The 12,773-nt window shown below is 47.7% G+C and overlaps 1 protein-coding gene across 1 annotated transcript; it reads left to right on the top strand.

Moving 5' to 3' along the window:
• The first annotated feature begins 318 nt into the window (after positions 1–318).
• On the top strand, positions 319–12,338 carry LOC147692781 (uncharacterized). The gene is made up of 3 exons (XM_086939552.1): positions 319–597; positions 687–1,566; positions 12,181–12,338. Exons 1-3 carry the CDS (start codon positions 319–321, stop codon positions 12,336–12,338), a joined length of 1,317 nt encoding a protein of 438 aa, XP_086795678.1.
• The last annotated feature ends 435 nt before the right edge of the window (positions 12,339–12,773 follow it).

Genomic DNA, 12,773 nt, shown 5'->3' with positions numbered 1-12,773 from the left:
GTTTGTTGTTGTGCCTCAGCCCACTGCCTGCCGGAGAGCCCCTCCAGACGCCCTCTGCCTCACGAAAGGGTTTTGGGCTGGATAATTTATAGAGGCGTTGCCTAGGGTGTCTTTTTACGCAAGCCTGTCCCTCCACACTCAAATTTGTTGTTTCTTTGGTCGAGTTTATTGCTCTGCCTCTTTGGCTTGCGTGGGACTGTCACCCCCCCTGACAGGGTCGCTTGGTTTACACCTAGACCTTTGCTTATTATTACTTTAGTGGGCATATATATATATATATATTTTTCCTCAGTGGTGTGCACTGTCCTTTCTTACGCCATGGCTGATTATGTTGACACTGAGGAGTATTATTACGATGAGGAGCCTGAAGAGTCGTTTGAATACGATTTGGTCGATGCCCTTGACCAAGGGGTCCAGCATTCAGTCAATACCGCGCTAGTCCGTGCTATTGGACCATTGAAGCGCCATTTGACCGACTATGCCCAGCAACAGGGCTGGATTCCGTCCTCTGCTTCCAAGCACTCCTCTAAGTCAACTAAGAATCCTCATAGATCTGACTTTGTGAGACTAGCTAAGTCTATGTCTGCCCCTACTGTAGTTAGTCAATCCCATCCACCTCCCCCGGACACGGAGGACACCTCCTCCTCCTCTTCTTCTGGTCCCTCTGGTCCCCCCCCCCTGCTAAGAAATCTTGCAAAGAACATTTTGTTGACGCCTCCTCCCATCCACCGGTCCTGACCTTTGAGCCAACTGATATCATACACCCCAATTCCAAAACTTGGTGCCCTGCACCAGAGGTTGCTGATTACATCCAGGCACACATCCGTGATTCTTTCGATCAGGAGGTGCGCTCTCGGTTACGCTTTGAGTGCCCTCGCCCGGAGTTGGTGGATAAGTTGGCTGACACTCCGGAGGTCGATCCGACTATTTTGACCTACCTTAAAAAATTTACTAAGGATCCGAAAAAGGGGATTGATCGCTCTTGGCGCCTGTGTCAGGACAAGTTGCTGGATCTTCTTGGCCCCCTGACGAAGATCCTGGATTTAGGTTATCAGGCTCAGGGGTCGGCGTCTGGCATTGACCCCGATGAACTTATTGGTTGGGCCCAACGGGCTGTCTGTCTATTGGGGAACGCAAACTGTGCCCTATCCACCGAACGTAGACGTTCCATCTTGTTGAAAATGGATCCAAGGTTATCTGAACTTGCAACGTCTGAGTCGGGTCCCCTGGCTCAAGGTCTCCTGTTTGGTCAACCATTTTTAAAGGAGTTGACGAAGTTCGTGGCGACCTTTAGTGGCCTTGACAAGGCGCAATCTTCATTGCGCAGGGCGTTCCGCCCAGTTTTTGCCAGGGCCGGACGATCTGGGGGACGTTCGTTCGGCCGAGGTTCTGGTCAGCAACGTGGCCAACAGTCCCACCAGGGAGGAGGCGGACAACGTCAGCAACAACAGCCTTCCTATTCCGGTTCCAAGACGACCTTCTACCCCTCCCGTAAAGGTCGTGGTCAAGGCAACAAAGGAGGCTACGGTGGAAACCAAGGAGGTCGCCAAGATTTCTCCTCTACAGGTGAGCTTGATTCCTTACGACAGTGTTGTTCTGGGGGGCAGGGTGCAATTTTTTCTAGAGAATTGGCGCACGATCTCAAACGATGCATGGATATTGCAGACAGTTCAAGCGTTCCACATCGAATTTTATCACCCTCCCCTTCAAGGTCTCGTCCCTTCTCCCCTTGTTTTTTCCCAACGAGATTGAGAGGTGATCTCCAAGGAAATCGATTCTCTTCTACTCCAAGGGGCCATTCTGCGAACGTCCCTTCATCCACAGGGGTTCGTCAGCAATGTGTTTCTGGTGGAGAAGAAAGGGGGAGGTTCTCGCCTTGTGCTCAATATCAAGGAGTTCAACAACGGGGTGGTCTATCGCCACTTCAAGATGGAGGGCATCCATCTTCTCAGGGATCTTCTTCGCAAGGGCGACTGGATGGTTCGCCTGGATTTGAAGGACGCTTACTTGTCCGTTCCCATTTTTCCACCTCATCGCCGCTTTCTTCAGTTCCACTGGTCGGGGGAGTGGTTCGAGTACACGGTTCTCCCGTTCGGCCTATCGTCCGCTCCATGGTGCTTCACGAAGCTCCTGAGACCAGTTATGGAATCGCTGCGAGCGCGCGGGGTGCGGCTGATCGTGTATCTGGACGACATTCTTTTGATGGCTCAGTGCCCGCTGCAACTACGTTCCCATTTATCATGGACAATCGATCTGCTCCAGTCTATCGGATTTCTAGTGAATCCTCAAAAATCTCATTTACAACCCACTCAGTCGATAGAGTTTCTGGGTTTCCTTGTGGACTCGATATCTTGCCAGCTTCTCTTGCCTGCCCAGAAGGTCAGGTCTATCAAGAGGGAATTGAAGTTACTGTTGTCCGCACCGAACGTATCTTTGCGGTCGATCGCTCGGATTGTCGGACTATTGGCCTCTTCCATTCAGGCGATCTTTCCAGGTCCCTTACATTATCGGGCCCTGCAACGTCTCAAGATCCAGCACTTGCAGAAAGGTCTTCGTTATTCCGACCTTGTTCCTCTGTCACAGGACGCGAAGTCAGAGATGCTGTGGTGGCTCCATCACATGGAAGCTTGGAACGGGAAAGCCCTGTTCGGCTCGACTCCAGATTTGGTGTTGGAATCGGATGCGAGTCTGTGGGGCTGGGGAGCCCGTTGCGGAGACGTGACGACGGGCGGCCGTTGGTCTCAGGACGAACTAGCCCTTCACATCAACTGCCTGGAGCTTCTGGCGGGATCTTTTGCGATCCGCAGCCTTGCTCCTCAGGCCACCAGCTGTTGCATTTTGCTCCGCATGGACAACATTCAGCGGTGAGGTATGTGAACAAACTGGGGGGAACACGGTCAAGACTGTTAGCAGAGATTGCGAAGGATTTCTGGCATTTCTGCCTTCGGAGGAAGATCACTCTTATTGCAGAGTATCTCCCAGGTCGCCAGAATCAGGTGGCCCACTGGAACTCTTGCCATCTGCTGGACTTCAGCGACTGGCGGCTTCACCCCCGTGTCTTTCGGAATCTGTCTCGCCTTTGGGGTCGACATTGGATCGATCTCTTCGCCTCTCGCCTCAATGCTCAACTGCCCAAGTCTTACAGCTGGCGTCCGGATCCGGAGGCTCTTGCCACCGATGCTTTTCTCCAGACTTGGCCTCCTCAGCTTTGCTATGCCTTTCCCCCGTTCGCAATGATTCCGCGAGTCTTGGCCAGAACGAAGCAGTTTCAATCGGAGATCATTCTGATAGCTCCTCTTTGGAGGGCTCAAGCGTGGTTTCCGGACCTTCTGGAAATGAGTTGCTCGACTCCGTTCCTGCTTCCAACGAAGTGGAACCTGTTGTTGGATCCTCTGCTCCATACACATCCTCTAATTCTGTCGGGCCAGCCCCGTCTGGTGGTGTGACGTCTTTCGGGGAACGCTGGAAAATCCCTGGCTTATCTGGAGACGCTGAGAGATTTATCAATGAAGCTTGGGCCCCCAACATGCGCAGGCGTTATGCGTCAGCTTGGCGACGATGGTGTAATTGGTGTTCTGAACGAGACCTGGATCCCGCTTCAGCAGATGTCTCTTTAGTTGTTAATTTTCTTGCTTCCATTGCTTCTTCTGGTTCTGCTTACAGGACTGTCAATTCTTTTCGCTCCGCTCTCTCTGCGGGCCATGATTTTGTCGACGGGAAGCCTATTGGAGAACATCATCTAATCTCTAAATTGCTTCGTGGTGTTCGGATGGCTAAGCCGCCATGTCCGAAATATGTAGCTCTTTGGGATGTCTCCGTTGTCTTACGTTTTCTGGAAGCTTGGCCTCCCAACGCTTCTCTGTCTCATAACCAATTGTCTGCAAAATTGACGATGCTCTTATGTTTGGTATCTTGTAAACATATTTCGGATGTACGCGCGTTAGATCTCGCGGGCCGTTCTTTTTCCCCGGAAGGTGTTACTTTTACGGTTTCCAGACGTACAAAGACTAATCTGTCTACTGTCACTTATCCAGCTTTTCCTCAGAACCCACAGTTATGTGTGGTCCGGTGTATAAAAGATTATGAGATGAGTACTGCTCCTTTTCGTCAGGATTTGTCTGGACAGTTGTTGATTGCTTTGCAAAAGCCTTTTAAGCCTGTGGCGCCAGCTACCCTTGCTCGTTGGGTGCGCTGGCTTATGTCTGAGGCAGGAATTGATGTCTCCCTTTTTGGAGCTCATTCCGCGAGGGGTGCCATGGCCTCTAAGGCTTTCCATGTTGGTGTGAGTTTGCAGGACATTGTGAAGACGGCTGATTGGTCTTCTGATACTGTGTTTAAGACGTATTATTTCAAACCCATTGTGGATATTGCCTCTTTTGTGGTGGACAAGCTTTGAACAAGCATAATCTGAGCCTCCTGTCCTGCCATAGAATTAAAAATTTGCAAACATTCGTGACAAGAATTTTCTATTCTATTAAGGACACGGAGGCGAGGATTATCCCACCCATTTGTATTCTACTGCATTGTTTATGTTGCATCTTTGCTGTGCTATGATCTGCAATGTTTCTTGCATTGATTTTTTTCCCCCACTCTATGTGATGCGACCTTCCAGGGTTTTTGGAGTTGTGTATTACGGCTCTGTTTTTCTTTCAGGTTCGGACCAGAAGTGATTCTCGTCATGGTCTCTCCAGCAGTGTTTCCACCATTTTGGATCTTGGTTCTGCTGTGTTTCCTGATACGGCCTCTTCGCACTTGGATGGTTACGTGTATCCTGTTGGCCCTTTTTGCAGTTGCCTCCGGCTCTTCTCCTTCAAGATGGTCGGCGGTATTTTTCCAATGACTTTGACTGTTTGCAATTTACTGGACAAAGAAAGAGGAAGTGTTGTCCTCTATGGTTGCTTATATAGCATGTAGTCTCTATGGTTGCCTATGGGCTCATGGGATTTGTAGTCTGCTTTTTTCTTTACTATGTTCCTATTGGCTGCTGTTGGTAGTAAAGAAATCGAGAAAGCATAATCCTCACCTCCGTGTCCTTAATAGAATTGAAAATTCTTGTCACGAATGTTTGCAAATTTTTAATTAAGGGCCATTTTGAATGGGGTTTGCACCCATATTCAAAAGCAAGTAAGCATTCTTAACAGATTGGGACGGGATGGGTTTTACAAAGTTCATCCACCACACCATGTGGAACGTCATTCACGTAGAACTAAGAGGTAGCCCTAAAGGGCTGGTGTACATTGACCCAACAATTCTAAAGTAGAGGCAAAACATGAAAGTTAATGAAAAATAAAGCACCAGCTCAGATACACAACCAAAATCATTAACAGTCCATACTAAATGGGTGGTGTCGCTACTGTGATGACTTCGTAACTTAATTTCTTTACATTTCCTTATTATAGCCTTATAGTCCGCTACCCAAGTTTTTACCGGTTGTTAAAGGCCTTTCACCAGAGCAGGTTGTACACATAACGAGGGAGAGGGCCTTTACCAACTGGTATTGCCTCAGGCAGAAAGGTTATAATGCTACCAGAGCATTCTACCCACTAAGGGTAGAATGTGCTAGATAAAAAGGGGATACAGAAAGACAAACATTGGAATGTTGGAGCTCCTGGCTCATACCAGGCATTAAAAGCCAGGAGCTACTCCATTGTCTTCAATGGAGCTCTCAGCATTCCAATGTTGTAATCTTAATACTGATACCATGCTGATTTGTCAATCCTCTGTTTATACTATCGATTTGTAGCATGTGTTTTCAAATGATTTGGAATAACCATCAACATGTTTTTTGCTCCTGATTCGGGACCTTTTCAATAACTCACGCCCTCCCCAGGCATATTACATCAGTCATGACACCTTCTGTGACATCATTCATAATACCACTGCAACATTTGCAGTGAAATTATTGATGAGAAAACTGCATGGCAGCGGTGCTAATTAGGGGGGCCGTGGAGCGATGCAAAGGGGGTCGCGCCTTCACAGTGTCACTTCTGCCCTGGCCTCCAGGGCTTCAGCCCCCCTCCTCCCCGATCCTGTGTCTCAACCCAGGCTGCTGCAGAGCAGCTCGCGCTCCTGGGGCCTCGGCTAGGCAGTGTCTGGAGTCTTATCTCCGGCCCAGTTTTTCACAGGTCTTTAAAGACCATTAGCATATTTACATGCCTTTGTTAACTGATTACCAAAGCTTGGTTTTTTTATGGTTCCAGTACCCCCTGGGCCCCCACTCTGCCTATTCCTTACATTTGTATTTTTACACTTACTGCTGTAGTGTGAGAATGCATTTAATGAAAAGAAATATAAAGTTGAGTTGCCAAAAGAAACATGCCTGCTATGTGTTTAAAGATCCTGCAGGGACCTGCTCTTGACACTAAATTGAGTTATAAATAAAAAAGTATGTATTAATTAGTTATGTGACTTTTCTGTCTTTATTCTCTTTAATTATTAGTCATGGATCATTGAGGCATCCCTAGAACAGAATTAAAAGTGCTTTCTATTTATATTTGCTGTTCTAAGTATTCACAGATAAGTGCAAAAAATACAGCTGTAGGTGACTGCTTATTTCTGGGCCATCAAAATAATGAGCTGGTAACCCTAACCATTAGACTGGAAGTTTGTTGCAGGATCAGCACATTATTTATTTCCTCCACCCTCGAACCCTGATTAATGCCATTATAGCAATAGTTTAACTTATATCTGAAACCCTACGCTTCAAGTTTCTGGGAATGCACCCTGCTTTCAGACTACTCACTTCTCATTCTCGCCTTCACTTTCACATTCACCCTGCACTCCCAGCGATCACTGCACTCACACTGCTCACCATGCACTCATAGCGATCACCCTGCACTCACACTGATCACCATGCACTCACACTGATCACCATGCACTTACACTGATCACCATGCACTCACACCAATCACCATGCACTCACACCAATCACCATGCACTCACACCGTTCACCCACTCACCCTGCACTCACAGTGATCACAATCCACTCACACTGATCACAGTGCACTCACACTGATCGCCATGCACTCACAACATTCACCCGCTCACCCTGCTCTCACAGTGATCACTCTGCACTAAAAATGTGCTTGCATTGTTCACTCTGTACCTCACCCTGCAGTCACACGAGCACACTTCTCACCCTGCACTAATGTGACACTTCACTCACCTGTCCCCCCCCTTACTGCTCAATCTGTAGCTCACTCAAACAAGGCCATCACTAACCATGCACTAATTCGTTCCACTCAGCACTTACAGCCGAACCCAAATTCATATGGTCACCTCACTCACCCTGCAGTCACTTCTTTTACCCTACTCTCACACTGTTGCATTGCTCACCGTGCATTCACATGGGCACTCTTGTCACCCACACAGTGCAGAAGGTTAAAGTGCCTGGTACAAAGAAGATATACCATGCAAATCACAGAACTGAGTGTGAGTAAACTATGAGTAGCGCTATAAAAATATGAAATGTTTGTCAGACAGGTGCTATAGAGAGATGAGGTATATTGTTGGTGAGTGGTAGTGAGGGAATTCATGGAGAAGGTGGAAAGACTGTTGCACCGTGTGCAACCAGTGCTTGGACAAGCCCTGGCTGGGAGTGTTAAACCCCCCCCCTCCCCGAAGTTCGGGTCTAGTGGATCCCCTGCTTCTGCCTATTATTTACATTTGTAGTGCGCTACTGTTACCAAAAGGTGTCCTGGGGCTAATAACCATCTGCCTGCAATGTGAGAGAGGGATCCGGGGTTGGGAGAGAAGAGAGGGATGGAAGGAAGGGGGTGAGACGAAATGGGCATGGGTAAACTGCTTAACTCTGCACAAGACCGCCACGGTTTGAATGCACCCTTGCTGCTCCCGGCCATGGCCAGGTGAGCTTCTAATGTGGCAGCGCGTTTTCCTGCGGATTGGGAGGCCCTTCACAGAGGTTGACTAGACATCTTTCTGATGTTAATTGCTGTATTTTGGTTATAAACTGGTACTGATGGGGTGAAATCTTTCCTCAATATTACTGTGTTTAAAAAAAATCTAAATAATAAAGCAATGCTACCCCAAAATACGCAGCATCACAAAACATTATTTACATTTTCTACTCACACAATTTAGTCAAGCCTGTCGCATAATTGGGTCCTCACCTTCCTCATAACCTAGAGGTTTAGAAATTTTTGTCAGGAGGGGGTCCTTACACTTGAAAATGTTGACAGGGGGGGGTCTCGGCATCCAAAAGTTTGAAGACCTCTGCCTTAGGGCATAAGTTATAGTTACTTGGGATAACTATAACTGCTGAATTTCTATGTTTTTTTTGTGTGCTTAAAATCTGAACCTAACTATGTCCATGTAAACCTTTTTTTTATCAGTTAATTTCTAGGTTAAAAAAAATGTATCTCCTTACCACAATGTCCCTGTAATCTTTGGGGGGGGTTTCAGTGAATACATATATTCACTGAAAAGAACAAAGGTTACAGGAACGTTACAGTTAAGCTTAGATTTCACTCCTACAAAACCTGTGAAATTCAGCTGTTATAGTTACCTGAGCTAACTATGCACTGCTTACTACCTCACATATTACATCACTCATGGCAATGTCAGTAACATCACTGCCAACATCTCAAATGACAACACTGATTACATCATTCAGTGAGTGTGTTTCGTAAATGTTTCTGAGACTTAAAGATATATATTAAGGTACACCATAAGTTAGATTACTATTCTTTCTGTACTACTAATGAGTTTTACTGCTTCTACCATATGTCAGCTGAGTGGATTTGTGACTGCATCAGTGTCTGAGTGGGTGTGTGAGTGGGTGTGTAAGTGGCTGTATGGGTGAATACATGCGTGTGTGAGTAGCTGTATTGGTGAATGAGTGGCTGTGTGAGTGGTTGTATTGGTGAGTAAGTGGGTGTGTGAGTGGTTGTATTGGTGAGTAAGTGGGTGTGTGAGTGAGTGACTGTATGGGTAAGTGGACGTATGGATGGATGAGTGGGTGTTTGAGTGGCTGTATGGGTGACTGAGTGGCTGTTTGGTTAACTGAGTGGGTACGTGTGCTAGTATTGGAGAGTAAGTGTCCCCGTGAGTGGCTTTATGGGTGAGTGAGTGGTCATGTGAGTGCTTGTAGGGATGAGTGAATGGTTATGTAAGTGGTTGTGAGCGTGTGTGAGTAATTGTATGGGTTTGCCAATGGGTCTGTTGAGATGCTGTATGGGTGAGTGACTGGCTGTCTAAGTGATTGTATGATTGATTAAGTGGGTGTGTGAGTAGCTGTATGGGTGATTGTATGACTGTGTAAGTTGTTGTATGGGCCAGTAAGTGGTTGTATGAGTAGCTGTATGTGTAAGTGAGTGGTTGTAAGAGGATCTATATGGGTGAGTGGGTATGGGAGGGACTGCATCGATAAGTGAGTGGGTGTGTGACAAGTTGTATTGATCTGTGACTAGGTATGTGAATGGTTCTGTCGGTGTGTGAGTGAGTGTATGAGAGAATCTATGGCGGTGTGAGTGGGTGTGTGAGTGGGTTTGTACTTGATGCCATCAGTGATGTCATTTGAGATGTCATCAGCGATGTCAGCAATGATGTCACTGACCATGTCATGAGTGATGTAATATGTGAGATAATAAGCAGTGTATTGAGGCAGCGTAAGCGGCCCGGTAATATAAACTCTGTGGAGCACTTTCAGTTGGACCAGGCGAAGCCTCATCTGAACAGCGACTACCTTGGGGGAGGATAGCGCCTCCGTCCAGTTCTCGTCGTCAATTTCAAGGCCATCTGCACACCATTGCGATCTAAGCCTAACCAATGGGTCTTCTGCATTGTTAATTAATTTTCGATATATCAGGGAGATAGTCTTGTCTGGGATATGACCGTCAAGGACCCTGTCCTCTAGAGGAGACGCCTCGGGGAGTTCCGTGCCCTCAGGAATATGAGCTAACAACGATTGCCTCACCTGCAAATATCGAAAGTATTCGTTTTGGTGGAGACTATTGTTTTGCAAGTGAGTCAAACGTATGTATCGAGTTTTTCCCCCACACATCCTTAATCGAGTTATTCCAATGAGGTCCCATTTATCAAACCCTTTGGATTTCCATAAGCTACCCAGTTTTTCGGAATTAAGCAATGGAGTGGCCAATGTAAGTCTGCCGTCCCAGCCCAAACTTTTGGTGGCAATGTGCCAAACCCATACGGAGTGTACCGTTGGGCCCGTAAGGGGGAACCTTCCCGGTCTAGAATACAATGCTCTGTCTATCCTGCCACCCGGGGCCTGACCTCTATCCATAGCATAGCCTGGATCTCCGGGGACTCCATACACAACGTGGTTCAAAGCCGCCAAATGTGACGCCCAATAATACCTCCGCAAGTCAGGCATCCCTATACCACCGTCAAACCAGGAGCGCGTCAATTTGTTAAAAGCTATACAAGCCCCACAATCCCACAAGAGGCACTGCTGAAGGGCCTCTATCTCTCTGAAATAAGCCGCTGGTACGGGGTCCATTGCATTCTGTAAGGCATATAAGAAACGTGGCAGTGCCATCATTTTAAACAGGGTTGCTCTGCCAAGCAAAGATAGTGGGAGAGTCCGCCAGCGCTCCACATCCCCCCGGCACCGAGTCAAGGGAGATAAAAGATAATTATCATCGCGCCGTTGCGGATCGAGCGAGACATAAATTCCCAAGTATTTAAAACCGTCTTTCTCTGTACGGATGGGGCATGTATGTGGGATCTCCGGGGGATCTCCAGCAAGAACATAAAGTACGGATTTGTTCTAATTTATAGCGAGACCGGAGTATCTCCCGAATATAGTAAGCACATCTAAAAAATAATGGAAGGAGGTCTTAGGTTTAGTAAGATAGAGCAGAACATCGTCTACATATAACGATATTTTGTCCTCCCATTCCGGCGTCCAGCGCAATCCGCGTATAGTGATGTCCCAGCGAACCCACGCCGCTAACGGCTCCATTGCCAAAGCAAAGAGCAGCGGCGACAGAGGGCACCCTTGCCTGGTACCTCTTCCGAGGGAGAAGTCTCGGGATTTGCAGTTGTTAACCACTACCTTCGCCAGCGGCTTAGTATACAGTAAGCGCACCCAGTTTACAAACTCTTCACCAAAGCCCAGCTTGGTCAAAACTGCGAATAGATACGGCCATTCCACTCTATCGAATGCCATAGTGGCATCCAAGGACACCAGAACCGCCAGCTCCCCTAACTTAGAAGCCCCTCCAAGTACTCCATGCAGCCGACGCAGATTCAGCGCTGTGCTGCGCCGCGGCATAAAACCGGATTGATCCGGATGGATCAAGGTTGTTATAACCTTCACTAATCTGGTAGCAAGGATCTTGGCCAGGACCTTGGGCTCTACATTGAGGAGCGATATAGGCCTGTAGGAGGAGCAACACGTCTTAGGTTTAGCTTGTTTATGAATAACAGCTATATTGGCCACTCTCTGATCATATAGGAGCTCTCCTTTCTCTCGACTCTTGAGAAACATGGCGCAGAGATATGGCGCTACTCTATTGGCATTCAACTTATATAGCTCAATAGGTACTCCGTTCGGACCGGAGGCCTCGCCGGAGTTAACTTGCCGTATAGCCTGAGCGACCTCGTCATCCGTAATAGCAGAATCAAGAAAGCTCTTATCCTCGTCAGAAAGGCTTGGCATGACAATATCTTTGATCATATCTCTATTGTCTTGTTCCGTGAAATCATTCCCTGCCTCATAAATCCCCTGATAATACTCTCCAAATTCGTCTGCCACCGCCTGTGGGTTTTTAATCAAACCTCGCTCTTGACTATCCAATTCAGGAACAAATCTAGACGCTCGCTCCCCCTTCTCAAGCCATGCAATCAGTTTTCCGGCCTTATCGCCATGCTCATATATACAGCTCTGTGTCGCATTATGTTGCGCCACGGTGCGCTCTCTGGCCAAAGCTCTATATTCTTCCTCTCGGAGCCTCAGTAGGTGGAGGTCTGCCGCTGTAGGTGATTCAGTGACCTGCCTCTCCAGACGTGTGACCTCTACCTCCTTGCTGGTAATCGCCGCCTGTTCTTCCCTTTTCCGCCTCGAAACAATAGACAACACTTCGCCCCTCACAACTGTTTTATAAGCTTCCCAAAGTGATCTGGCAGATTCCTCCGATCCCTCGTTCTCTAAGAAGTACCTATCTGCCACCTTAAGAATTTCTTTTCTTATCTTAGAGTCCTTCAATCTCCACGCCCCAATAGGAGCCACTCTACCTGCTGCCGGAAGTTCAAATGTGAGACTAAGCCATAACGGGGAGTTGTCCGATATACCTCTCCCCAAGTATCTGACCTCTACAATCGAAGGTGCTGCTGCCGCTGGAATTAAAACGTAGTCAAGGCGGGACAGGGACTTATGGACGGCCGAGACATGGTAGTACTGTACGGATCTCGGGTTGCGCGCACGCCAGCTATCAATCAATCCCAAAGTACATAGGAACTCCGAAAGCCATCTCTGTGATTGCACCAGCACCCGGGGCGGACTGCGGTCTAATTCACCATCAAGCCCTGCATTAAAGTCACCACCCAGTACTAGACCACCCAGGGGAAGCGCAAGGAATATATTACTCAAGTCTCTAAACGTCTCAGACTGAAGGGCTGGCGGCACATATAGAGACAGAAGAGTAAACGTGCGTCCCCCCAGCTGGCCTGTGACGCCGGCATATCTACCCCGCTGGTCAGTCCAAGTCTTCTGTACTGAGAAGGGGAGGGAGTTTTTAATCAGTATAGATCAGTATAGTTTAGATCTTTTCTAGCTGACCGCCGACAAA

This window comes from Lissotriton vulgaris, chromosome 9, assembly GCF_964263255.1.
Source record: "Lissotriton vulgaris chromosome 9, aLisVul1.2, whole genome shotgun sequence".
In the NCBI taxonomy this organism is placed as follows: domain Eukaryota; kingdom Metazoa; phylum Chordata; class Amphibia; order Caudata; family Salamandridae; genus Lissotriton; species Lissotriton vulgaris.
The sequence above is the reverse complement of the archived record's forward strand: the minus strand, read 5'-3'. Positions and strand labels throughout refer to the sequence as shown.